The sequence below is a fragment of the Eubalaena glacialis genome, chromosome 9 (genome assembly GCF_028564815.1).
Source record: "Eubalaena glacialis isolate mEubGla1 chromosome 9, mEubGla1.1.hap2.+ XY, whole genome shotgun sequence".
NCBI classification, from domain to species: Eukaryota; Metazoa; Chordata; class Mammalia; order Artiodactyla; family Balaenidae; genus Eubalaena; species Eubalaena glacialis.
This window is the reverse complement of record NC_083724.1, coordinates 1,820,735-1,844,375: the sequence shown is the minus strand read 5'-3', so window position 1 is coordinate 1,844,375 and position 23,641 is coordinate 1,820,735. Positions and strand designations below refer to the sequence as shown.

At 61.4% G+C, this 23,641-nt stretch overlaps 3 protein-coding genes across 3 annotated transcripts; all 3 read right to left on the bottom strand.

The window, feature by feature from the left end:
• Window positions 1-3,420: 3,420 nt before the first annotated feature.
• On the bottom strand, window positions 3,421-11,013 carry LCN6 (lipocalin 6). The gene is made up of 10 exons (XM_061200825.1): window positions 10,924-11,013; window positions 10,605-10,744; window positions 6,161-6,231; window positions 5,533-5,643; window positions 5,081-5,182; window positions 4,747-4,772; window positions 4,105-4,234; window positions 3,906-3,973; window positions 3,547-3,694; window positions 3,421-3,482 (listed from the first exon to the last, which is right to left on the bottom strand). The coding sequence occupies exons 1-10, from the start codon at window positions 11,011-11,013 to the stop codon at window positions 3,421-3,423; spliced, it is 948 nt and encodes a 315-aa protein (XP_061056808.1).
• A 4,944-nt stretch (window positions 11,014-15,957) lies between these two features.
• LOC133098125 (epididymal-specific lipocalin-5-like) lies at window positions 15,958-18,942 on the bottom strand. The gene is made up of 7 exons (XM_061200824.1): window positions 18,847-18,942; window positions 18,495-18,628; window positions 17,851-17,930; window positions 17,243-17,347; window positions 16,839-17,014; window positions 16,532-16,764; window positions 15,958-16,114 (listed from the first exon to the last, which is right to left on the bottom strand). Exons 1-7 carry the CDS (start codon window positions 18,940-18,942, stop codon window positions 15,958-15,960), a joined length of 981 nt encoding a protein of 326 aa, XP_061056807.1.
• A 1,342-nt stretch (window positions 18,943-20,284) lies between these two features.
• Window positions 20,285-23,351, bottom strand: LCN8 (lipocalin 8). Its single transcript, XM_061200823.1, has 7 exons — window positions 23,227-23,351; window positions 22,093-22,223; window positions 21,579-21,649; window positions 21,141-21,245; window positions 20,972-21,061; window positions 20,833-20,874; window positions 20,285-20,391 (listed from the first exon to the last, which is right to left on the bottom strand). Exons 1-7 carry the CDS (start codon window positions 23,308-23,310, stop codon window positions 20,285-20,287), a joined length of 630 nt encoding a protein of 209 aa, XP_061056806.1. The 5' UTR covers window positions 23,311-23,351.
• Window positions 23,352-23,641: the final 290 nt, after the last annotated feature.

The following is a 23,641-nucleotide window of genomic DNA, read 5'->3' as shown; positions in this document are numbered from 1 at the left end:
CTCAACAACCAGTTGGATGTGAAGGCCTGCAATTTGGAACAACACTCCTGCGGTCTAGGTGGACCACAAGTCGAGCCTCAGAGGGAAGAGCAGGTGGGTGGCAGCTCACTCTCACGGCAGGATGGTGTGTGCACAGGAAGCTGCGGGAGAGGAAAGAGGCAGTGAGGGGGTGGGGGGCTGGCTCTCCCGGGGGCCTCGGGCACCGCAGAGGGCAAAGCCGTGCAGCCCCGGCCCCCAGCCACACGGCAGAGACCTGGCCAAGGCAGCATTTGTGCTCTGGGTGCCGCGGGCTCACACGCGTGGCCGTGCCTTCACGGTGGCTTCAGATCTTTAACAAGTGCCCTTGTCACTGCTCTACCTCTCCGTCCCCCACGGGAGTCAGCGCCCCAGCGGGACGGGCATGGGGCCGGGAGCAGTGCTGCCTGAGCCCGAGCGCTTGCGGCCGCACTTTACCATCTTTCGGGAGAACTGTCACACTGCGGGTGAGCTCCAAAGCCTCGCACACGTCTATGAACTTTCGCATACGCAGGAAGCTGGCCGTGCTCTGTCTGCCTGCGGTGGGGAAGCAGAGTCGCGGCATCAGCCGTTCGAGGTTGCACCTGCCCCCCAGCACGGGAGCGCCCCCAGGCTTCGGGACAGGCAAGCAAGGTGCGTGCGCTCAGGGGCAGGCGGCTACTGGTGGGTGACAGGAAGCGTCGGCCAGGGCGGGTCCCCAGAGAGCCTTGGGAGGTGGGGTCACCACACAGGGTCACCACGCAGGGCCCTCTAGTTCCTTCTGGCCAGTCTGGCCGCTGCCCCTCTCGCTGCATCCCTGGACGGGCCCACCCCGACGGAAACGCCCCAGGACCCCCTCCCACCCTCTGTGCACCACCCACCCAACCCGGGGCAGAACCTCTTCCTGGTTCACCTCCTGCCCCCCAATCCTGCTGTCAGCCTGGGGGCCTCTGCATCCACATGGACAGCCCGCCCCCTCCCGGCCTCTGGCTTTCTGACCCCCCCTCTGCAATGGCCTCCCCACTTGCCCCTGGGGGTACCTCCCAGACCCTCCCGCATGGTCTCCACGCAAAGGGTCCCGCGCTCTGCCCACCCGCCCTCCCTCCCTCCCCCTGCTCACATCGTCGGCCAGCCCTACCTCCCCACTTCACCCCTCCTGCCAGGCTGCACCCCACGGGCCGTGACCGACCACTGTGGGCTACGTGTGTGTGTCCCCCAAATTCACGTGTTGAGTCCCCAACGGGGTGGTCATAGGAGGCCTTGGGAGGTGATCGGGGTAGCTGAGGTCGTGAGCGTGGGGCCCTCATGAAGGAATTGGTGCCCTTACGAGAAGAGGACGAGACCAGAGCACCACCTCAACCCCTGTGCGAGGACACAGCGAGAAGGCGGCTGTCTGCAAACCACCAGACCCCACAGGCTGGCACCCTGGACTGAGGGGTGAGTGCCCATCGTGTGGCCGCTGGTCTGGGTGTCCGTCACGACGCCCACTCGGCCCCCACTCTCTGCCCCACACGCCAGGCCGCTGGACTCACCGAGGAGCAGCAGGGTGTTGGTGGTCTGGCCCGCCCGGCCCAGGCGCAGGTAGACCACGCTGTCGTTGTAGTCAGTGGTCAGCACGTGGAAGCCCGCCACCCCCTTCACTGGACGGGAAGAGAAGCACAGAGTCGCCTGCTCGCGCCTGCACGGTGGGCCCCGACCCCCTGACCCCTTCCGCCTGCACGGCGGGGGTGTCTGGAAGGGCCGCAGAGTCCCCTCCACCCAGGCCCCTGGGCACACGCCAGCCACGTCGGTTCTGGGCCTCGGTGGCCTGACTGCGTGTCCTGGGCATTCATCCCCACCGGCCCATGTTCTCGGGGGAGGACAGCTGGGGCCAGTGCGGTCAGTAGCCCAACCCTGGTTCCCGGTGGCCAGGAAGCCCTGGACACCCCTCCCCCTGCTCTCCCGAGGGCCCAGCGGTTACGTACAGGTGTTCCTGAACACAGCCCTCTTCCTGTCTTTCCGCAGGATCAGCGAGTGTGCCTGGCACCCCTGTGACCTGGGGGGAGGTGGGCTGTGAGCTCGGGGCCAGGGAGCCCCTTCTGGGCTCTGCTGCCCTGGGACTTTCCAGCGTGGACCCGGGCCGGTCCCACAGCTCAGGGGAAATACTCCAAACACCCTCTGCCCGCTGAGCCCCTGGTGGACTGTGGGAGCCTCTCCCAAAAGCAGCCGTTTGAGTTTTAGGGGCAGAGAGTGATGGGTATTGGGGTTTCGGGGACAGTCCTTGTGGGATTTCCAGACTGACCCACGGGCCTGGTCCCCGCCCCCACCCCCCGGCTCCCTTTCCCCTCCCTGGGCTCAGGGGTCTGCAAAGGATGTGCTGGGACCCCTGCCCTGGTCCACTCACAGGTTAAAGACGAGGACTACCTTCAGCTGGCCCATTTTGTGAACCTTCACTACAGACGCCCCCAGCTTCCTCTTGTCTCTGCTCGGCAACAACCCCTGGGTGTCAGAGGCGATGGCAAGGATGTACCAGAACCCTGAAAACTGCGGAGAGGGTGCTGGGGGCACGGGGTCTGGGCTGCCACACGGGTTCGGCCCCCACCCCAGGTCCCAGAGAACCCACAGGACAGGTGACCCTAGCCTGAGGCCCAGGGCACGTCCAGCACCCACAGGCTGGCACGGCCCCTGCCTCGGGGCCCCCGCTGCCACCCCAGGCTGAGGATGCGGATGCCCGGCTGCTCTAGGGCCCGAGGCGGCACCAGGCAGGGCCCTGGGCACCGGCTGTCAGAGCTTCCTGCCCACGTGGGCCTCGTGGGGGCCCCTTCCCTCCCAGCTGGCCCCTGCACCCCGTCCCAGTGCTCTCCTTGCAGCAAAGCCCCTCCCAGACGCCCCCCAGTCTGCTCAGCCTGTGCCCATGGCCGCCCCCACAGGAACCTTCCACCCAGCCAGCGGCCTCATTATTCCAGGACGTGTCCTGCTCGTGCTGCCTCCCCTCTGCCCACCTGGCACCTCCGGGCCACCTCAGGCCACGCCTGTCTGGGGGCCTCTGCTACGGCCCCTCCTCGGGGCTCCTGGCATGTGGCCCACGGCCGTCAGCTGAGTTTTGAAGCCCCAGCCTGTCCCCAAAAGAGGCCGTCGGCTGCCCCACGGGGCCAACAGAAACCTGTGCCAGAGCCCCCTGAAAGCCCGTCCAGCGGATTCCGGTGGCTCTGCGAAGATTTCCAGGGACCCCTCTTCCTGCTGCCCTTGCCCACCCTGGCCCCGGCGCCCGGCCAGTGGGCTGGGGGCACGAGACTCACCTTGCCCCAGTTGAGGTTTTGAGACTCCCTGGGGAGCTGCTTCTGTGCCGGGGACCCCCCAGGCAGCTCCGGCACCAGGACCAACACGGGCAACAGCCAGCCTGGCCCCATCCTGGCCCTCCCCCCAGCCACTCGCCGGACGCCGCGCTTAAATGTCCCAGGCCACCAGCCCTGCGTGGGTGTCCGGCCAGCCTGCAGCCGCGAGCCAGCCTGGTGGGCCAATGGGGGAAGGGGGCTTGGGGCCCTCCCTCCCCGCACGGAGGGCCAGCCCTACCCTCGGCCCTCGGAGCGGCACAGCTGCTGCCCTGGGATGCCCCAAAGATGGAGACCATGATGATCCCGAGGTCACCTCCTGGGCCTCCGGTCACCACATGTCCCCTGGAGCCATTGCACCTGACAGGGAGGCTCCTGGGCCTCCTGTCCTAGCCCCCCGGGGAGAGAGGCAAAGGTCGGAACGTGTCATTGAGTCACTTCTCAGGGACGAAAGTGAAGGACGTGAAGACGGGGCTCAGATGGTGCCGGCGCTGACGCGGGGGCTGCCTTCTCGATGCCCTTAGAAGGTACTGACGCGTTTGCATATGTGCACGTGCGTGTGTGTGAAAAGCGTGGCAGCCTGTGTGCACCTAACCTCACCTCAAGTGAGAGGCAGTCCCCACCCTGCTCCCAGCCCACCTCCCCTGATGGCTTGTGCTCTGCCGGGACTTCAGGACACAGGAGGACCGACAGGCTCGAGCCCTCTGGGGTCCCTGCCCCCCCCACCCCATCCGAGAGCTCCAGCCAGGAAAAGCCAATCTTTCACACCGTGGGCATCCCAGCCCAGCGCCCTGCCCACACTTCATCCAGATCACAGGGTCTTCCTCCAAATTGAGCGGACCAGCCTCCTGCCTGCCCGGGGCCGTCGTGAGCCCTGCGGGAGGAGCAGCTGCCTCCAGCCCAGCTCCCACCTCCGGGCCAGAGGGACTCTGGGGAGGGACGGGGCGGCAGGCCGGCACTCTCGTCCGCAGGCTGGCTCTGTGCTCTGTGCTCAGCCCTTGACAAGCCCACCCCGCCCATCCTCCTCTCCCTGCAGCCCCCCGGCCCCGAGGAGGCAGCTCCCTGTCGGCTCTTCTGTCTGCTCTCAGCCCAGGGCCCTGCTTGGACACAGGAGAGAGGCATGGCACAGGTTTGTGGAACCGCTTTATTTGAATCTGCATCGAGAGCCCCTGGAAGCAGCCGGCCCAAAGCCCAGCACCTGGGAGGCTGAGCAGGGAGGGTAGCGTCTGGCCAGCTTCCTCCGGTCCCCTGGGGGCTGCAGCATTCACTGGAAACCAAGAGGAACATTGGGGGACCCCGGGCTCGCTCGGAGAGGCATCAGCTCCCCCAAGCCCCCAGCCCTGCACGGTGGCGGTAGAGCCCCTGGGATGGAGGGGCCCCCAGGGCCCCCAGACTCCTCCCACCACACAGGAGCTCAGGGACGCTCGGGAAGGCCGCTTACCTGGAAGACCTTGTGTGCACAGGTGACTGGGGGGGGAAGCGAGACGGTGGTGAGGATGGGGCGGGGCTCCCTGCCCAGCCGGGCGGCTGGGACAGACTGTGGCCGCAGAGCACCCGGGGCCCTGCCGGCCCCTGCACACAGCCCCCCACCCCCCAGACGGGGGCCGTCCCCACAGGTCTGACTTTGGGCGGGGACTAGGTGACTCCTTGAAGACCCCCGAGCCCTGCCTGACTCCCTGAGGCCTGGAGGGTCCCCCAGCGCAGCTGAAGCCAGCCAGTGGCCCCACGGCCCGTGCCCCTCAGCGCACGGTGGCGTCAGGCACGGCGACACTCACGGTCCTCCTGCAGCTTGGCCTGCTGCTGGGACCGGAAGCCCAGGCTCCTGCTCCACTTGGTGAAGAGGCCCACGGCCTCCTGGCTGGCCAGCTCCGTCCGGCCTGCAGGGGAGGTGCCCCCGAGAGCCGGGCTGGGGGACGGGGGCGGGCAGGGGGTCCGCAGCAGGAATCAGACAGACGCCTGGGACCCTGGCTCTTCTGACCCCAAGGCCCTTTACCACGTGCAGCTCCCACCCCGTCCCTCCCTCCAGGCAGGGTCACGTCTCCCACAGAGGACAAGTGCGGGGAGGGGGCGACAGGGAAGGAAGGCTCGGGGCCCGGTGGGGATTTCATGCAGGGATGAGTGAGGAGCAGGGCGGCCGCCAGCCCGCTGGGCTCTTTCAAGGCCGGGACCCTGGGAGGACGGAGGCCCAGCACGGCAGGGAGGCCACCACGCCCACGGCCGCACTCACTGTACAGCTCCACGGTGCTGAAGGCCTCGTCCTGGAGCTCCAGCTGCGTGAGCACTATGGCGTAGTCCCTGAAGTTGGTGCCCAGCACCCGGTACTCCAGCACACCCAGGGCTAGGAGACAGGTGCCGCCGGGGTGGGGTCAGACCTCGTGGGGGGCCCCCCAGCAGTCTGAGAGCCGCCCAGCTCTGTCCCCCTGATCCCTGACCCGCACCTGGCTCCGGCACACAGAGGCTTGCGGTGGCTGATGGACAGCAGGTGAGTCCCAGCTCATCCTGGGGCGCCCTCCCACGATCCTGTCCCCACGGGGTAAGAGTGCCAGCCGCCCCACCCCCGCACACTACAGTGGGAGGCCTGGGGTCCCAGCTGAGCCTGCCTGACACAGTCGAGTCCTCTGTCCTCAGGACTGGCACCAAACCTCTGACAAAATGAGGACCTTTCACTTCCCAGGGGAGAACGCCACTGAAGCCTGGGGTGGAGTCGCCCCCTCCCCTTCCCTTCCTGCGTGCTGACCCTGCCTGCAGGGGCAGGCGGCCGAGGGCTGCCAGGGGCAGAACCCGGCCCCGATGACGGTCAGGGAAATGGAGCCGCCCACACTGCCCAGAAGGACCACCGTGGCCGTCATCCTTACAGGGATTCCCGAACACCCATCTGGAATTTTGTTTCACCAGTTCCACAGCATGCAGGTGGCACCTCTCCAGCCTGGAAAAGAAAAGGATCTGTCATCACCCAGGGTCTGTATGCAGGGCAAGGGGCCGGCGTGGCTGCAGAGGGGATTCTGCCTCCCCCTCGGTGGCCCAAGTTACCCAGAAACCCTGCTCTTGACCAAAGCGAACCCGTCAGGGAAACGGGCCGGCTCGGGACCTGCAGAATGTGAACCTGCTCCGTCACCTCCCCAGAGACCCGCTCTGCCAGATCCGCACGGAGAAAACTTAGAAGTTTTGTATCGCTGCTGAGGGCACAAAAGGAGCATGAGCTAAACAGGGGGTCTGCAGTTTTGTTTTGTTTTGTTTTGTTTTTGTTGTTGTTGTTGTTAATTAATTAATTTATTTTTTAAATTTTTGGCTGCGTTGGGTCTATCGTTGCTGCGCGTGGGTTTTCTCTAGTTGCGGCAAGCGGGGGCTACTCTTCGTTGCGGTGCGCGGGCTTCTCATTGCGGTGGCTTCTCTTGTTGCGGAGCACAGGCTCTAGGCGTGCAGGCTTCAGTAGTTGTGGCACATGGGCTCCGTAGTTGTGGCTCGCGGGCTCTAGAGCGCAGGCTCAGTAGTTGTGGCGCACGGGCTTAGTTGCTCCGCGGCATGTGGGCTCTTCCCGGACCAGGGCTCGAACCCGTGTCCCCTGCATTGGCAGGCGGATTCTTAACTACTGCGCCACCAGGGAAGCCCCAGGTCTGCAGTTTTGGATGAAGAGACTCAACACCAAAAGGGGCCAAATCCCCTAAGTCGCCAGTCCGTAGAATGAGCAGACCCACTTCTGTAAGTGCAGCAAGACCAGCTCACGGCCCAGTTCCGTGCAAGACACAGGAATAGCGAGGAAAAGCCTAAAAGGAAGTGTAACCAGCAAAAACAAGCCAGTAAACTGACAAGGCGTACTGTGGGGCCCCGAGAGGGAAAACAGTGGGACTTGGCACAGAAATAGACAAATCAAAGGAACAGAATAGAAAGCCCGAAAATAAAGCAAAACGCAGAGGAGGTTAGCGCGAGACAAAGTAGCATCTCAGTCAGTGGAGGAAGAGGGACCACTGGGTGAGTGGAGCTGGGCAATTGGGCCCTCCAGCGAGGGTCACAGCTCGCACATCCCCAGGCTCAGCCCCGAGCAGGTCAGAGGTCAGAGGCCCTGTCAGCTCCAGGGAGACAGAAAGGCTTCTGAACACAAAACCCAGAAGCCCTGAAAGAAGCCAGGTGTTTACACCTGCACAAAAACTAAAAGAGCCCTTCCTATCAACAACTCCTCGGTGGTATAAGAAAAATGACAAACTGGGAAATATATTTGCATCTAACTTTATCGCAGACAGTGGCTAAAATCCCTAATACTTAAGGGTTCTTGCAAGTCAATAATAACCCACCCGAGGGAAAAATATGCAAAAGATATGAACAGACGTTGGGCTGGGAAGGAAACACAAAAGGAACAGGTACCGAGATGTCTCACTCCCTCGTGATCAGAGGAAGAAGCAAAAACTAACGTGGGGCATTTTGTCGCCTATCAGAGCACAGAGGGGGCAAACACCCACTGCTGGCACCAGCTCGGGGGACCCGCCTCGTGTGACATGGAGCAACCTCTCCAGAAGCACAGACGCACTTCGGCTCCTAGGGACTTATCCCTCTGAGGCCAGTTCACCAGGGTCCACGCCCCAAAGTGTGTTTCCAGTTGCAAAAGACTGGAGACCACTGTCTGCCCATCAGCAGAGCCCTGGAAGACAGCCCGGTAGAGTATTACCCAGCTATAAAAAAATAGTGCCTCAAAAAATGTCACATAGAGTCACCATATGACCCAACAATCCCACACCTGGGTGTGTCCCCAAAAGAGTTGAAAGCAGGATCTCAAAGAGATATTTGCACACCCGTGTTCACACTGTGTTAGTCACAATAGCCAAAAGCTGGAAGCAGCCCAAGCGTCCACTGACAGATGAATAGGAACAAGATGTGGTCCATCCATACGACAGAATATTACTCAGCCTTAAAAAAGAACGAAATCCCGACACAGGCTGCAAACTGGATGAACCTGGAGTCCGTTATGTTTCATGAAATAAGTCAGATGCAAGACAAATGTAGGACTCCCCCCAGGTGAGGCCCTAGAGAAGTCAAATCCACAGGAAGTAGGTGGTAGGGCCTGGGCCTGGGGGAAGGGAGGAGGAGTGAGTATTTAGTGGGGACAGAGCTTCAGTTTAGGAAGATGAGAAGGTCCTGGAGGGACTTCCCTGGTGGCCCACTGGTTAAGAATCTACCTCCCAATGCAGGGGACGCAGGTTCGATCCCTGGTCGGGGAACTAAGATCCCACATGCTGCAGGGCAACTAAGCCCACATGCCTCAACGAAAAGTCCCGCGTGCTGCAACAAAGACCTGACGCAGCCAAAAATAAATTAATTAATTAAAAAAAAAAAAAAAAAAGAAAGTCCTGGAGATGGATATGGTGATGGTTGCACAACGATGTGAATGGACTTAATGCCCCTGAACTGTACACTTAAAATGGTAAATTTTATGTTATGTTTATTTTACCACAGTCTTTTAAAACTTTAATAAAGACAAGAGAGAATAAAATTTTAAATGTTTCGAAAGAGGGCAGATTCCCTGGTGGCGCAGTGGTTAAGAATCCGCCTGCCAAGGCAGGGGACACGGGTTTGAGCCCTGATCCAGGAAGATCCCACATGCCGCGGAGCAACTAAGCCCGCGAGCCACAACGACGAAGCCCGCCAGCCACAACGACGGAGCCCGCGAACCACAAGTACTGAAGCCCGCGCGACTAGAGCCCATGCTCTGCAACAAGAGAAGCCACCACAATGAGAAGTCCGCGCACTGCAACGAAGACCCAACACAGCCAAAAATAAAATAAGTGAAATAAATAAATTTATTAAAAAAAAAAAAAAAGAGGGCAGAGACCCCGGGGACTGACACGGAACGGCATTCGGCCCTCGTGTTTAAATGACGTGCGTGGGTCTGCACGTCCCTGAGGAGCTGCAGCAGATCAAAACCGTGGACCACCTGTGGGGAGGGGCCACTGGCTGAGGTGGGGGAGGAAGGACCCCGGCTTTCCACCCCTGGGGATTCTGATTTTTCTTCTGGCTGTGCCACGTGGCTTACAAAATCTTAGTTCCCCAACCAGGGATCGAACCCATGCCCTCGGCAGTGAAAGCGCCGAGTGCCAACCACTGGGCCGCCAGGGAATTCCCAGGGCACTCTGATTTTTTTTTGAAACACGCAAATGTGTTTCCTGTTCAAAGTCCGGCAAATGAAGTTCACGTTAAATAACAAAATGAAACGGCTGCTTGCCTGTCCTGTAAGCCCTGGTCTGAGTGTGAGTCCTGCAGACTGTCTGGCCGAGGTCCTCAGACAGAGGCACCTTGACAGGGCTCAGAGCAAGGCCACTCGCCAACCACAACCGCAAGCAGATGCCAGAAAGAGTGTCGGAGACCCCCCTCCCCCGCGATCGCCGTGGTCCTCTCCCCGTCCACGGCTGTTCCACAGCGCCCAGGGCTCTCCAGAGGCCAAGTTTCCATATTCGGATTGTTTTCCCACCAGCCTCATCAGGACTCACCGAGCCATGTGGCTTTGGGGCTGCCACCCACGCCACGTGTGACCCCGTGTCCACCCAACACAGAGGGGCCCCCACCCCAGCACAGACCTCCTCTGTCCTTGCTCATCCTCGGCCAGGCCGGCCCAGGTGGACAGCAGCCCCGCCATCTCCTGAAGGGCGTGAGGGCACCTCGGGGAGCAGGGGAGAGAGTTCTCCTCTCAGGGTGGAAATGCCCGTGGTGCACCACCAGCGGGTGACTGCCTGGCCTTCCCCACGTGAAAGGTAGGGACGCTAGAACGACACCTCCCCCAGCACGCCATGCCCCCCGCCCCCTGCCTGGCTCCCCCCAGGTGTCCCAGGCAGCAAGGTCCCCCAGCAGCACGACCCCTCCTTCCAGCATCCCTTCCCCCAAGGTGTGCGTGGGGTCTGCTCCACTGGCCAAAATCAGCCAAGGCTCAGCCTGACACCACAAGTCCTGTCTGATAAATGACCTCAGTGACCACGTCTTCTGGGGGATTCATTTTCCGAGAGAACCAGGGGCTCGAAGCCACAGATGCACGGACCCACCTTAAGTAGCAGCTCAGAAGGGCCTTAAGCAAAGAAGAGGCCTCTCCCGCTGACCAGAGGCCCTGCCAAGCTAACCAAGGGCCTGGAACAGCAGGCGGGGCGGTCAGAAGCTGTGCCCGGCCCCGGTGGAGAAGGCTGAGTCCCACCCAGGGGCGCCCCAGCCGGGAGTCCAGGGATGCAGACCCCAGACGCCAGGCAGAGGGTGGCGCTCAGAGCAGAGCCCAGCGCGGAGGGAGGTGAGGGCGGGGCCCGCCGTCCAGACCCCAGCCCCACGCACCTGTGCCGGGAGGACAGCATCTTCAGGGTGTTCTCTGGCGTGAGGGTCACCACGACCCCCTCGATGTTCTTTGTGGCCTTCTCCACCACAAAGTCCTTCTCCCCCGAGGCCACGGCGAGAATGTACCAGGACCCCAGGAGCTGACGGAGGAGGAGCGGGTGAGGGGGCCTGTCCCTCCAGCCCTGGCCCGTCCTCTTGATCTGGGGGCCCTGACGCAGGTCAGCCCATCCACCCACAGCCCCCGTGGTCTGGGCTGGCACTGGGGGAGCCCAGAGCCTGTGCGGCCCCAAGGCATGTGTTGGCACAAGAGGGCTGTCACCTTCCGAGGGTCCAGCCTCCCCAGCCACGCGGCCCGGGCCCTGGGCACCAAGACCAAAGCCAGAAGGGCGGCCAGCAGCACACCCCTCATCCTCGCAGAGCTCTGCACACCAGCACACCTGCACGGGGGCCCAAGGGTGAGCGAGCCCTCCAGCCCCTGGAAGCCTGTTTATATGGCTCTGAATGCACTGCTGTGGGCGGCCGCTAACCGCCGGGGCACCATCCTGGCCTCTCCTCTAGCAAGGTGGCAAAAGTACTGGGTGGTGGGGGGGGCGGGGGAATTAATCCTCCAGACGCGCCGGAGAGTGGGCAGTGGGCCGTGGGGAGCGTGTGCGAAGCCCCTCCTACCTAGACACCTTCGCGCCATCCCTGCTTCTCTCACTTGGAAGGTTCCAGAAGGAGCATCCAGCCCTCAGCGGCACCATCCCCTCCCCCCCCCCCCTCCCGGGAGCCAACAGTCTCTGGCTCAGTCTGGGCGGGCCAGGGACCCTGCCCTTGAACCCAGGCCAAGGTCATGTCTGAGAAGAGGGGCAAGAACAAGCAGCCCCTCCAGACGCTGCAGCTTTGCAAATCTTTTGTTTTCATCCTTAAAAGTACGAAAAGTCCCCGCGCAGTTTTTTGGAAAGTTCCCACCTCCTCCCAGCCCAGCAACCCTCCTGCTCTGCGGGCGCGGGCTCCTGCCCCATCATGGCAACACCCAGCGGAATGCCCTGTTCCTTCCGCCTGCCGCCCACCCATCCGGACCTGCCCACTCTCTGGGCAGCCTCACCCTGCTGCCTCCTGCCCCTACTCACCATGACCCTGGCCAGGCCCCCAAGGCCGCATGGGAGCTCTCCCTGGGCCTGGGCTGCCTGCCCTGGGTCATCGGAGACCCTGCCTGGGAGTGAAGGGCAGGGGGCTCGGCAGGATCTGTCTGAGGCCCCGAAACCCAGGCGGAAGTAACTGGGAAGATGCCTTGCCGGGGTGGGGGACCCTGCACGCCACAGCTCCCAGACCCCTCTGCTGGTTGGCTTCCAGGGGTGCTGTGGACACAGGACAGGCAGGGTTTGGAAGGTGAGGACAGATGAAGCCATCTGTCCTGCCGGGCCTTCCCAGGCGAAGAAAGCCACTCTGACTGCAAAACTCCGATGGACACGGAGCAGCCGCCAGGACAGGACCATAGGGCAGCACCAGGCTCAGGAAGAAGCTTCAGAAAAGCGTCACTTCTGGGAGGGAGGAGCGTTAGAAAGGGCAAGGGTGCCTTTCCTCACTGGGTAGCAGGAGTTAAAAAAATTCCTGTAAACATAAGACCCTTCAAGGACTTCCCTGGTGGCACAGTGGTTAAGAATCCGCCTGCCAATGCAGGGGACACAGGTTCGGGCCCTGGTCCAGGAAGATACCACATGCCATGGAGCAACTAAGCCCGTGCACCACAACTACTGAGCCTGCATGCCACAACTCTAGAGCTCTAGAGCCCACGAGCCATAACTACTGAGCCTGCATGCCACAACTACTGGAGCCCGTGCTCCGCAACCAGAGAAGCCACCGCAATGAGAAGCCCGCGCACCAGGACGAAGGGTAGCCCCCGCTCGCCGCAACTAGAGGAAGCCCGCGTGCAGCAACGAAGACCCAATGCAGCCATAAATAAATAAATAAATAAAATTTAAACAAACAAACAAACATAAGACCCTTCAAGACAAAAGAGAACCAAACTTCACACACACACACACAACCCAGTACCCAAAATGCCATCCATTAAAGAGAATTTTCTGCACTCACGTTAGCAGATGCGTATGAATTAGGAAGCTTGTTAGTTGCCCAACCGCCAGCCCCACGCAGGAAATGAATAGACCTCAGTGGTCTTTATACTTTGCTCCTAGAAGAAGAAATCAAAATAAGAATGAAAACACTTCCTCTAATGGAAATCCCACCGAGGGGAAAGAGGGGTGCGTGGAAAGCAGAATAAGACTGTAACATAACGTTCCAAACTGAATTAAATATGCTGAAGCTTTGAAGGGCATTAAAGGAACCTCTTGAATGAAGAATTTCTTTAATTAACTGAGAGCAGAAATGAGCGAAAACAGGAAAGAATTAAGTAAGAGCTAATTGTGTTCAGGAAACAATTTGACTATTAGACTTTACTGATAAAGAAAAATTCTTCAGGGTCTCCAGGCAAAATGATCAAATTACTTTCAAGGGTGAGAGACATAAGCTGGCATCAAACTTCCAAGAGCAAACTACCAGGCAAGGCAAACAGAATTACACTCACAGCAGGAGATGTGCACACACCACTTCAACAAAGGTAGGGCTAATAGACCCACTGCAGGTGAGGATAAAGAAGCCCTAAAAAATCTAAGACAGGTCTTGAGGGTTTAATATATAATTGTACTCTTGATAAAAGAGAGTAAAACATGCACAAAATTGATTGGTCACAAAGAAAGCATCGATGAGTTCCACAAAGTAGAAATATTACAAACAACGTTCTCTGACCAAAATACAATAAAACTGGGACTTCCCTGGCAGTCCCGGGGTTAAGACTCTGTGCTTCCAATGCAGGGCATGTGGGTTTGATCCCTGGTCGGGGAACTAAGATCCCACATGCTGTGCAGCACGGCCAAAAAAAACCCAAAAACATAACGAAATACAATAAAACTAGATTTTTTTTAACTTTCTATTTTAACAAATACTATTGGATGAAAGGAAAAATACAAACTGAAATTACAGGATTTATTTAAAATAAATATAATAAAAATACCATGTAATTCAGGGTCAGAGGAAACGTCATAACCTAAAACACACCATTAAAAATAAAAGAATGAAACTAAATGCATTAAATTCCCAACTCTAAGAGCTAGACAAAGAACAAGATAAACCGTAGGATGTCACGAGGAAGGAAATAATAATGATAAAAGTGGGAAATAATAAATAGAGTATAGAGAACAGCAGATATAATTAATGAACCAAAGTCCTCATCCTTGGAAAAATGAACAGAATTTTTCTGTTAATTTGCAGAATTATTAACAAAATCATTAGTATTCTTTTTAAAAATAACAGAATTAACTAACATGAATAAGAAAAAATGGAGAGACCATAAATACATGAAGTAAGAAGTGACAAGAGGGTGGGAAATGACCTTTGGGACAGAAGAAAAAAGTGTTGCATCAACAGAAAGTACTTTGCTGACCTCTAAGCAAATCACTTTGAAGTCCTCAATGAGATGGATAATTTTACAGGAAAATTCAGTTTGCCAAAATTTACCCTATTAGACAAAGAGATAGATCTATAGATAGATAGTAGATAGATGATAGGTAGATAGATAGATAAATAGATAGATAAATAGATAGATAGATAGATATAGATAGATAGATAAAAGAGAAGCTATGAGGAAGGACTAGACAAACGGATGGCAGAATGGTACCCACGCGTGAATAGACGGGACAGTGGAGCAGAGTAAAAGTTCAGAATGTAAAGGCTGCTTTAGACCTTCATCTTCCAAATCCAACTCTGGCTCTTCTCAGGATCACTTTTTATTAACTTCTTTTTTTTTTAACCATAGGTCGTATTTTCCTGTTTCTTTGTATGTGTAGTAACTTCTGTGCTAGACGTTACTGATGATGCACGGTAGAAGCCCTGGTCTCCATTATCACCCTCTGATTTGTGTCCACCCCCCCAAGTTCCTGTGCTAAAGCCCTCATGGCCCGATGTGGCCAAATTTGGCGTTAGGGCCTTTTAGGGGGTGATAAGCTTAAGTGAGGTCATAAGGGTAGGACCCTGATCCAGTAGGGCTAGCGCCCTCAGAAGAGGGAAGGGCACCAAAGATCTATCTCCGCGTGTGTGCGGCGAAGAGGCCAGCGGGGGATGCAGCGGGAAGGCCACCGTCCACAAGCCAACAAGGGGTTCTCACCAGACACCAGCCCTCTCAGCACCCTGATCTCAGGCTTCCAGCCTCCAGAAACCTGAGAAAGTAAACTCCTGTTGTTTCTGCACCACACCCAGCAGGGTTCTGTGTTATAGAACCAAGCAGCCCAAGCCCAAGCAGACATCCTAGAACCTTCTATGGGGAAGTCCAACTGAGGCAGACGACCTTGCTCCCTCGACCTCTGGCCTGACAGATCTGGGGAAAATTGCAAGTGTTCCCCAAGCACCTCAAATGTGTCAGAATTCGGTCTCCAAACATCTGCCCTGTGGGTCTGTTGGGACTCGGTTCAGGATTTGCTAAGGCGAGTCCCAGGTAGGTCCTCCCTCAGGGCTGGTCCTTACTCCTGCAGGGCTTACTGGTGGCTGGCTGAACACCTGAGGGTCAGCAGGGTCTCTCCTCTCTCGCTGGACCAGCACCCCAGCCCCCCAGCCGTGCTTGGAACCCGGTCACGTTGCTCTGCACGTGGGGGCTGACACCCGCCCACATTCTCTACCCTGCCCCAGCCGATGGAAGGAGGGGGGGATCACACATCACAGTGCAGGTCCTGGGGTGAGAGAATGCAGGGTGCCCCCAGGCACTGACGAAGGCTGGGCTGACCTGCGGATGCGAGCCAGTGGGGGGCCGGAGGGCAGCCATGGCCGAGGGCCTTGGACCCAATGCCCAGGGATTTGAGTTCAGGGCAGTAGGGAGCCATGGGCGAAGGTAGACAGGCGCCGGCTGTGGTCACCTTTCATTTGAGAGGAACTCTGCTCAGGGAGCCCAGCCTGGGGCTGCCTCTGGCTCTCAGGGACCAGAGAAGACCCTAGGAGTGTGGCAGACGGCGCCCCGTCCCCCTACCCCCTCACCGCCCCCAGGGCAGCCTGGCCTGCGGGCTCTGAGCAGTGCACGTCTGGGCGGAAAGGGAAGGTAGCAGGTAATGGAGAGGGAGCAGCCTGGCCTGCGGCTGACTCAGCCCCCTGCAGCAGGAGGTCCAGCCAGGGGTGGGACAGACATGGTCACAGTAAACCCAGACCACCTGAGAGTTGGGTTTGCTGTCCTTTTTAGGGCAGTCACAGAAAACACACCCCAACCACTCCCACCTGTCACCCCTGGGCCCCAGGAAAGACTCGGGGCAGCGGGTTTGGTAGTAGAGTTTATTCAGAGCAGGTACAGGCGGGCCCCCCAGGGCTGGGCGGTCAGGGGAGGCTGGGTGGGCGGGGCTCCGAGCATCCGGGATGGGGGCGGGGGCTCCTCTAGATCAGCTCCTGTGACACAGAAGGCCAGGGCCTCAGGGCGCCGCCCGGCCTCCAAGGACCTCGGGGGGCAGCGGTTGGAGCCACGGCCAGGAGTGGGTGTCCTAGCTGTGTGGCCTGGGCCTCAGTTTCTCTACCTGCAAAGTGGGGTAATAGTCCCAACCTCTCGGGGCCGTTGAGACAGAGGGGGTCGTGTAGCTGACATGTTAGCACAGTGGGGGACCCGGGGAGCCCGAGAAGGGGCCCACAGGGCCTGTGCCCAACCCCCCTCCCCGCGGCAGGACCCTGCTGGATGGAAACGGGGGACGAGGGCCAGCCTCCTCCCCTCCCCCGCCCAGCCCTGCCCTCCCCACCCCCAGCCTCCAGGGTCCCCTCCTGGCAGCCTGATGTCACCACCCCAGAGGCCCAGGAACTAGAGCGAGCCGGGGCTCGCCTCAGGCCGGGACTCGGGTGGGGCTCAGACCAGGGCAAAGGCTTACCTCCCGGTAGGACGGGACAGCGTGAGGGGCTGCAGGACAGGTGCCCGGACCGCACTCTCAGCCCAGCCTCTGTGACCAGTGGAGGAGCTGGCCCAGAACAGACAGCTGATGGCCTCGACCCTCAGGCAGCCCCTCACGGCTCGGCCCACGGTCTGGACCTCGGCTCTGTCTGCCCCAGACAGCCCCACCGCCCCTCGGACCCCAGACTCCTCTTCCAGGCGTGATGGGAAGGCCTGGTGGATGGAGGCCCAGCCTCAGAGTGGGGGCAGGACCTCACCACCTAGGGCAGCAAGTTCACGCAGGTCACTGTGGAGACGAGAAGACGGTGACGTGGGGAGATGGGTGCCGGGAGAGAGGCCTGCCCGGGGCCCGGACACTCATGGTCCTTGGAGAGCAGCTGCACGTCCACTGCTGACAGCCCGTGCTCCAGGGCCTTTACGAGGAACCTGTCCATGGCTTTTTCGTTGTGTTCCACCATCTGGCCTGCGGGGAAGGGTTGCCGCTGGCTGGGGGGGCACAGGCGGAGACTGGAGCCACAGACACCCTCCCTGCCCTGTCCTGTGCCCCTTCCTGCCCTACCCCGTCCCCCTCCCTGTCCTGTCCCTTTCCCTGCCTGTCCCGCCCATCCCATCCACCTCCGAGCCCTCTCCTGCCCCCTCTCTGGGCTGGGACAGGGCAGAGGTAGAGTAGAGACTCCCCCCATGGGCTCACTATAAAGTTTCAGGACACTGTGGGCCTTCCCTCCTTTGCTGAAGACAACGTTCATGATGGCATACGTCTTGCAGTCCGTGGCCACCACAGTGACCTCTTTGCCTCCTGGGAAATGAACCAAACACAGGCCTGCCAGGCTCTGGGTGGGGACCTCCCACGGGCTACGCCCCTGGGCCCACCCCCGCCTCGTGGAGGACACACACACACGGTGGGCAGGGAACCCCGCTGACCAGGACAGGGAGACGTCCAATCAACATTGTCAAGGATTTCAGAGAGGAGGTCCTGGCAGCTGAGGCCAGAGGCTGGGAGCTGGGGACGGCGGCTGGGGGGCTTCCATGCAGGCTTTGCACTGAGCCTCACACCGAGGGCTCTGGGCCGGGTGACCAGGAGCGCCCCACGGAGGCCGGGTCCCCACGGGAAGACCCTCGGTGCCCGGTGTGGCTGAGCAAGGGCCGCATGTGGCGGGACACAGCGTCCCCACCCGGTCCAGTCCACAGGGAAGGCACGGCTGGAGGACCCCAGCCTGCTGGGCACCACGTTGACCTCCAGGCTGAGCGGAGTGCAGGGCAGGGAGTGAGGACAGGGCCCCCGCAGGCAGCTCGCCTTACCAGACTCCATAGGAAGCTTGAACTTCCCAGGGGCGTCCCACTTCACAGCCTGGCTCTTCTCCTTCACACAGCGGCTCACGCTGCAAAGAGCAGACACCTGCCAGCCCAGCAGCCTCCAGCCCCGCCACGCCATTGCTCTGGGCCAGGGGCAGCCCCGAGGCCACCCGGGAACCGCCAGCCACCCGGCCGGGCAGGAGGAGACTGCCCTCTGGGAACAAACTTCTCCTGCAGTGAAAGTGTGCCCACCTCTGAGGCTCAGACTAGGGGTCGTCGGAGGGGCCAGAGACACCTCCCCAGCCCGTACACGTTCTAGGGGAGGTGGCCAGGCCGGGGGCGTGCGAGCCTGCAGACAGCATGGGCTCGTCCACAGTGCCTGGGCTGCGGCAGCCTCGCGGGGAGGCCCCGACACCCGGCAGGGAGGGGTCCCGGGCGGTGGGGCTAGAGGCCGAGCCCCAGCCCGCACTGGCCCTGAGGCTGCAGGTCACCTCATCAACCGTCTTAGAGAATGACGGCCCCGGCACTCCTGCTCTGCTCTGCGGACCCCTCGTCTGGGAAGGGTTGTACCCCCAGTGTCCTTCTACCCAAAACCCACCCTCATCCCAGCAGGGTGACCGCGTGGCACAGGGGAGGGAGGCGCCACTCACTGGTCAGACACGGAGGTAAGGGCCAGGTGGGACCCCTCCTGCTCCACCATTACGGCCCCCATCTTCTTCGTCCGGGGCGAGCCCTGGGGCTCCAGGTTGGGAGCGAAGGCAATCTCGTACCAGATACCTGAAAACTGGGGGGACGGAGAGGTGGAGGGGGGCTGCCCCGGGGGAGCCGCAGCCAGGATCAAGGGCCACCCCCTGACCACAGAGCAGGACAGTGGTCTGGGAAATTCCAGGGCCCCGCACGCTGTGGAGCTGGCAGGGGCTCCAGAGGCAGCAGGTCCTGCAGGGTCTCCCAGGCACGCCGGGGCGGGCCTGTCCCCCACGGCAGGCGCCCTGATCCGGCCACCTGGGCAAAGTCGAAGTCCTTCAGGCTCAAGTCCTCCACACCGGCCGCCAGCGCCACGAACAGCCCTAGCAGGGCTGCGAGCACCTCGCTCCTCATGTCTGGGAGGCGGGGGCTGGGGCCAGCTCCCCAAAGCCGCAGGACACGGGCCTCGGCACCAGTCCAGGCTTATACCCTTCCCTGTGGGCGTCGGGGAAGGCACAGGCTGGCTGCAGTCTGGCAGCTCGCGGCTGGACCCGCCCACGGGGCGCGGGTGTCGCCCAGGCTCCCTCCTGTGTTCATTCGCCTGATCCGCTCGCCTGCAGGCTGGGCCCCAGGCCGCCCAGGTGCTCAGACCACGTCCCGTGGCCAGAGGGGCCTCCAGGGCCCCCAGGCTCCAGGGTGAGGGGATGGGGACATGAAAGGGCACGAGGTGCTCTGGGAAGCACTTTGGGAATGTGTGCTGAGGGAGTTCGGCGGGCAGGGCCCCTCACAGCACCAGGACCCAGCAGCTGCCCAGAAGGCTCCAGCAGGAGCCCTCAGCAGCACCCAGGTGGCTGGCTTGGGGCCCAGTACACGGCCCACCTGGGAGCCCCAGGCATGCTCAGGACGTGGGCGCGTGCCCCCCAGGGCCTGCCAGCTGAGCAGGCACAGGCCCGGTCAGCGGGGCAGGACCAAGGACATGGGTGCCCACGCGACGCTGACTCTGTGTAGCCCAGCCCACCCCGGGCTGCGGGCAGCGAGGAGTGGGCCAGGACGTCCTGACGCCTCCAGCCCTGCTGGCCCACTGAGTCCTTTGAAGAAGCCACACGCTCAGCGATTGGCCAATCAGCAGCAACCTGCCGACCAGACAGCGGCCAAAGGCAGCCCCACCTGCTGGTACTCGCCTTTCACCCACAGGATCGTTCCCCCAGGCGGGGACAGCGTCTCCCCATCTTACGGGTAAACAGCTTCACGAGCAGAGGGCGGAAGGCACTCGCCCGAGTCCACGCAGCAGACACACGGCGGCTCTTGTAATCCCAGCTGCCCTCTTTGCCCTTGACCCCACCCCACCTCCAAGTGCCACAGCCGTCCTCACAGGCAGACAGGCCGGGTGAGGGCTTCCCAGCACACAGCAGACAGTAGCCAAGTCAGAGGGGTGGGGGAGAGACAGAGGAACAGAGACAGAGAGAGAGAGAGACACAGAGAGGCAGAGACAGACCGAGAGAGAATACGAGGGGGGCAGGGTGGGAGAGATGCACGCGGAATGCGGAAATGACTGCTGAGGTCCCTGCTCCAAGGAGGGCTGAGCGGTTGTGCCCCTGCAGATGCAGCAGGGCCTCACGGTGCTCGACTCACCCCACCTCCTCATGGCAGAAGCTCCAGGGCAGCTGGTTTCACCTCTGTTGACCCCGCCACCTCCACCTGTCACCCCTCGGCCCCAGGAAAGACTCGGGGCAGCGGGTTTGGTAGTAGAGTTTATTCAGAGCAGGTGCAGGCGGGCCCCCCAGGGCTGGGCGGCCAGGGGAGGCCGGATGGGCGGGGCTCCGAGCATCCTGGATGGGGGCGGGGGCTCCTCTAGATCAGCTCCTGTGACACAGAAGACCAGGGCCTCAGGGCGCCGCCCGGCCTCCGAGGACCCCGAGGGGCAGCGGTTGGAGCCACGGCCAGGAGTGGGTGTCCTAGCTGGTGGCCCTGGGCCTCAGTTTCTCTACCTGCAAAGTGGGGTAATAGTCCCAACCTCTCGGGGCCGTTGAGACAGAGGGGGTCGTGCAGCTGACGTGTTAGCACAGTGGGGGACCCGGGGAGCCCGAGAAGGGGCCCACAGGGCCTGCACCTACCCCACCCACCCCCGGCAGGACCCTGCTGGATGGAAACGGGGGACGAGGGCCAGCCTCCTCCCCTCCCCGGCCCAGCCCTGCTCTCCCCCACCCCCAGCCTCCAGGGTCCCCTCCTGGCAGCCTGGTGTCAACACCCTGGAGGCCCAGGGGCTCCCCTCAGGCCGGGACTCGGGCGGGGCTCAGCGCAGACCGGGGCAAAGGCTCGCCTCCTTCAGGAGCTTGGCACACCTCCCTGTGGGACGGGACAGTGTGAGGGGCTGCGGGACAGGTGCCCGGACCCCACCCGGGGGTGCCCTAGCCCAGCACCCACCCCAAAGTCTGGGGCTCACCGTGCCGGGCCACCAGGTACAGCCCTGTGTCTGCGGTCAACTCCCGGAACTTCCAGAAGCCTGGTTCATACTCGCCCTCAAGGCTCCGAGCTGTGGGAGCACAGGGGCTTGGGCTGGGCGGTCCCCAGGAGGACCACAGCGGCCCCGCCCCCCCCCAGGGGCAGCTTACTGAAATACTTGAGCACTTGGAACTCCTTGTCCCGCCAGTGGAGGGACACCCTCAGGATGGCGAACTGTTCGTAGTCTGTGTCTATCACCTGGATCTCCCTGTGGCCTGTGCAAGCAAGTGGGAGAGACAGGCCTGGGCGGACCGGGCACCCTCGGGGTGGGCGGACCTCAGAGGCCAGGGTCGGCAGGGCCGGACTCCATCCTCTCCCCACCCAGCCGGGACCCTCTCCCCACCCAGCCGGGACCCTCTCGGGATGCCAGGGTGGGGTAGGGGAGGACTAGAGCGGCCCTGGCAGGATAACCAGTCTCTTGATGGGAGAACGGGCGTCTGGGGCACGAGGAGGAGGGCAGGGAACAGCATGAGGAACAGCATGGCCAAGCATAGCTGGTGCGCAGGGCCAGAGGGCTGTGAGCGCCGCAACAAGGAAACGACTCTTACCAGGAAAAACAAATCTCCCCGAAACATTTACTTCTGAGCTCACTATTTGTTCAGTCTCACAACTTCCTGAGCTGAGAGGCAGGAAAGTGCTCATTAGGAAAACGCCAGCCTGCATTCCTTCTGCTGGGCACACTTCCAGGGCGGGGGGTGTTGGGGGGGGGTGGGTGCGTGTCTTCAGGAAGGGCTCTGGCAGTGTGTCCGTCCCCAGGAGAGCCTGGAGCAGGACAAGGAGGGCAGAGGCACAGGATAGGACCGTGCCAGCCTCTCATCCAAGGATTCTGTGACCTCCAGAGAGCCACCTACCCCTAAGTGCATTTTCCTTTCTTGTAAACTGATGGGGCTTCATTAAGACCCCGTGCTTTTATTTGGGAGAAGATGCAGCTCTAGGAGCCTGGGGGTCTGGTCTCAGGGGACGGTCAAGATAGACACAGGGAGGCCTGGTCCACCCAAGTGACAATAAAGTCCGCATCCACAGCTGCAGCCGGTACAGCAGGGCTATGCCCAGGCCCCTTACCTATTATATGCAGCCTTCACGGTCAGCTCCTCCCCACTCAAGGTCAGGAACAAGGCCTCCAGCCTCTTTGGGGTCTGCAGTGCCAGGTTTTGGCTGGAGGCCACCCCAACTTCCCGCCAGAACCCTACAATCTAGAGAAAGGGGCCGGAGCCAAGCCCGTCTCGGGCAGACGGACAGAGACCCCACCCCTGGGCCCCAGGAGGAAGACCCCTCTCCCCGGACCTCCCAGGCAGGGATCTGGCAGGCTCTGAAGCAGCAAGTCATCAGCCTTCTGAGGGGTCCCTTCGGGGGCGACAGGGCGAGCCCCTCCCCGCACAGGCCTGCCTGCAGTTGCCACAGGGCTGGATCTCAGTCTCCAAGGGGAACCAGCCTTGCTGCCGCCTGTCCTCAGGGACGGGACGCCAGGGGCACTGGTGGTTAGAGCCTGAGAGAGGGGGGCTGGAGAGGGCCAGCCGAATGTGACAGCCGCCGGGGAGCGCTGGCCAGCAGCCCTGCCCCCGTGGAAGAGGCCCGGCTCTGCCCGACCAGGCTGGGGGACCGAGCGCCTGCCGCAGAAACGGCCACCCGGAGCCCAGACCTTCCATCTGAAACTTTTGAAAACTGATAATTTTTGCAAGAGAAACGAATCCGTGTCCGACATTTGTCATTTCTGAGCCTGCTGATGTGCTCCTGGCCCAGCAGCCGACACAGGGCCGGCGAAGAAGGAACTCGGGCAAAGAAGCATCGGGTTGGAAACCAAAGCCTGCAGCCGAGGTCTCCGCACCAGGAAAGCCTCTTCTGGCTCCTACAGTGTGCGGGTCAGAGGGTACAGGGGGGACCCCACACCCTGGAGACCCCAGAGGACCAGCCGGCCGGGCTGAGGACACAGGCCTGCCCACAGGAGGCCCTGAGGGAGGGCGCCGCCCCTGCCCGGCTCTGGGCACTTGCCTCACACCCACTCGCTAGGAGAGGGGAGACCAGGCGGGGCTGAGCTCAGACACTCCGCCACCTGCCCTCACGGGGCTGGCCTGGGTGAGTCCTGGGGCCCCGACGCAGCTGCCCAGCATCAGCTGGGGCGGAGGTGGGGCCTGGAGTAGCTGCACACGCGGGCCCCTCCCCGCCCCACCTCCTCCCGGGGCCCAGAAAGAAAGCCACCTTCTGCAGGTCCAGGTCCTGCGCGGTCATATCCACCTGCACCAGGATGATGCCCAGGACGGCGCTCAGCAGCCCGGCCTCCATCGAGGGTCTGTGCTCCCCGCTCCTGTGCCCTCGGCACCCGGGTTTATATCGGGAGGGAGAGCTGGCGGGTGGCGCAGTCACCCAAGAGTGTCCTCGGTGAACTTGGCCTCCAAATGCTCAGGGGGCGTGCATCCGGCCCCGTGACACCCACAGCCCCGGGGAGGGGCGGGGTGGGGAGGTGGCCTGGACTAGAGCAGCCGGCGCCACCCCCTGCCTGGCCTGGGGCTGATGGTGGACACCGCGGCGGGGCCCGCCTGGGGGCCTGAGAGCAGGACGAGGCCCCCCCCACCTGCACCGGGGCGACCCAGGACCACATCTCCCACCCCGGGGG

What these genes read in the sequence shown, in the direction of transcription:
- LCN6 (XM_061200825.1), bottom strand. Translation starts at nt 11,013, where the DNA reads ATGAGGGGTGTGCTGCTGGCCGCCCTTCTGGCTTTGGTCTTGGTGCCC. An exon ending in GGAGGCTGGACCCTCGGAAG is followed by an intron (nt 10,745 to 10,923) that starts GTGACAGCCCTC and finishes CTCCTCCGTCAG; the next exon opens with CTCCTGGGGTCCTGGTACAT. An exon ending in ATGGGTGTTCGGGAATCCCT is followed by an intron (nt 5,644 to 6,160) that starts GTAAGGATGACG and finishes CCTGTCTCCTAG; the next exon opens with CCCTGGGTGTGCTGGAGTAC.
- LOC133098125 (XM_061200824.1), bottom strand. Translation starts at nt 18,942, where the DNA reads ATGAGGAGCGAGGTGCTCGCAGCCCTGCTAGGGCTGTTCGTGGCGCTG. An exon ending in AGGACTTCGACTTTGCCCAG is followed by an intron (nt 18,629 to 18,846) that starts GTGGCCGGATCA and finishes CCGTCCCCCCAG; the next exon opens with TTTTCAGGTATCTGGTACGA. An exon ending in CAAGCTTCCTATGGAGTCTG is followed by an intron (nt 17,348 to 17,850) that starts GTAAGGCGAGCT and finishes TTCATTTCCCAG; the next exon opens with GAGGCAAAGAGGTCACTGTG.
- LCN8 (XM_061200823.1), bottom strand. Translation starts at nt 23,310, where the DNA reads ATGGAGGCCGGGCTGCTGAGCGCCGTCCTGGGCATCATCCTGGTGCAG. An exon ending in GTGAAGGCTGCATATAATAG is followed by an intron (nt 21,650 to 22,092) that starts GTAAGGGGCCTG and finishes CCTGCCTCTCAG; the next exon opens with CTCAGGAAGTTGTGAGACTG. An exon ending in GTACCTGGTGGCCCGGCACG is followed by an intron (nt 20,875 to 20,971) that starts GTGAGCCCCAGA and finishes CCCGTCCCACAG; the next exon opens with GGAGGTGTGCCAAGCTCCTG.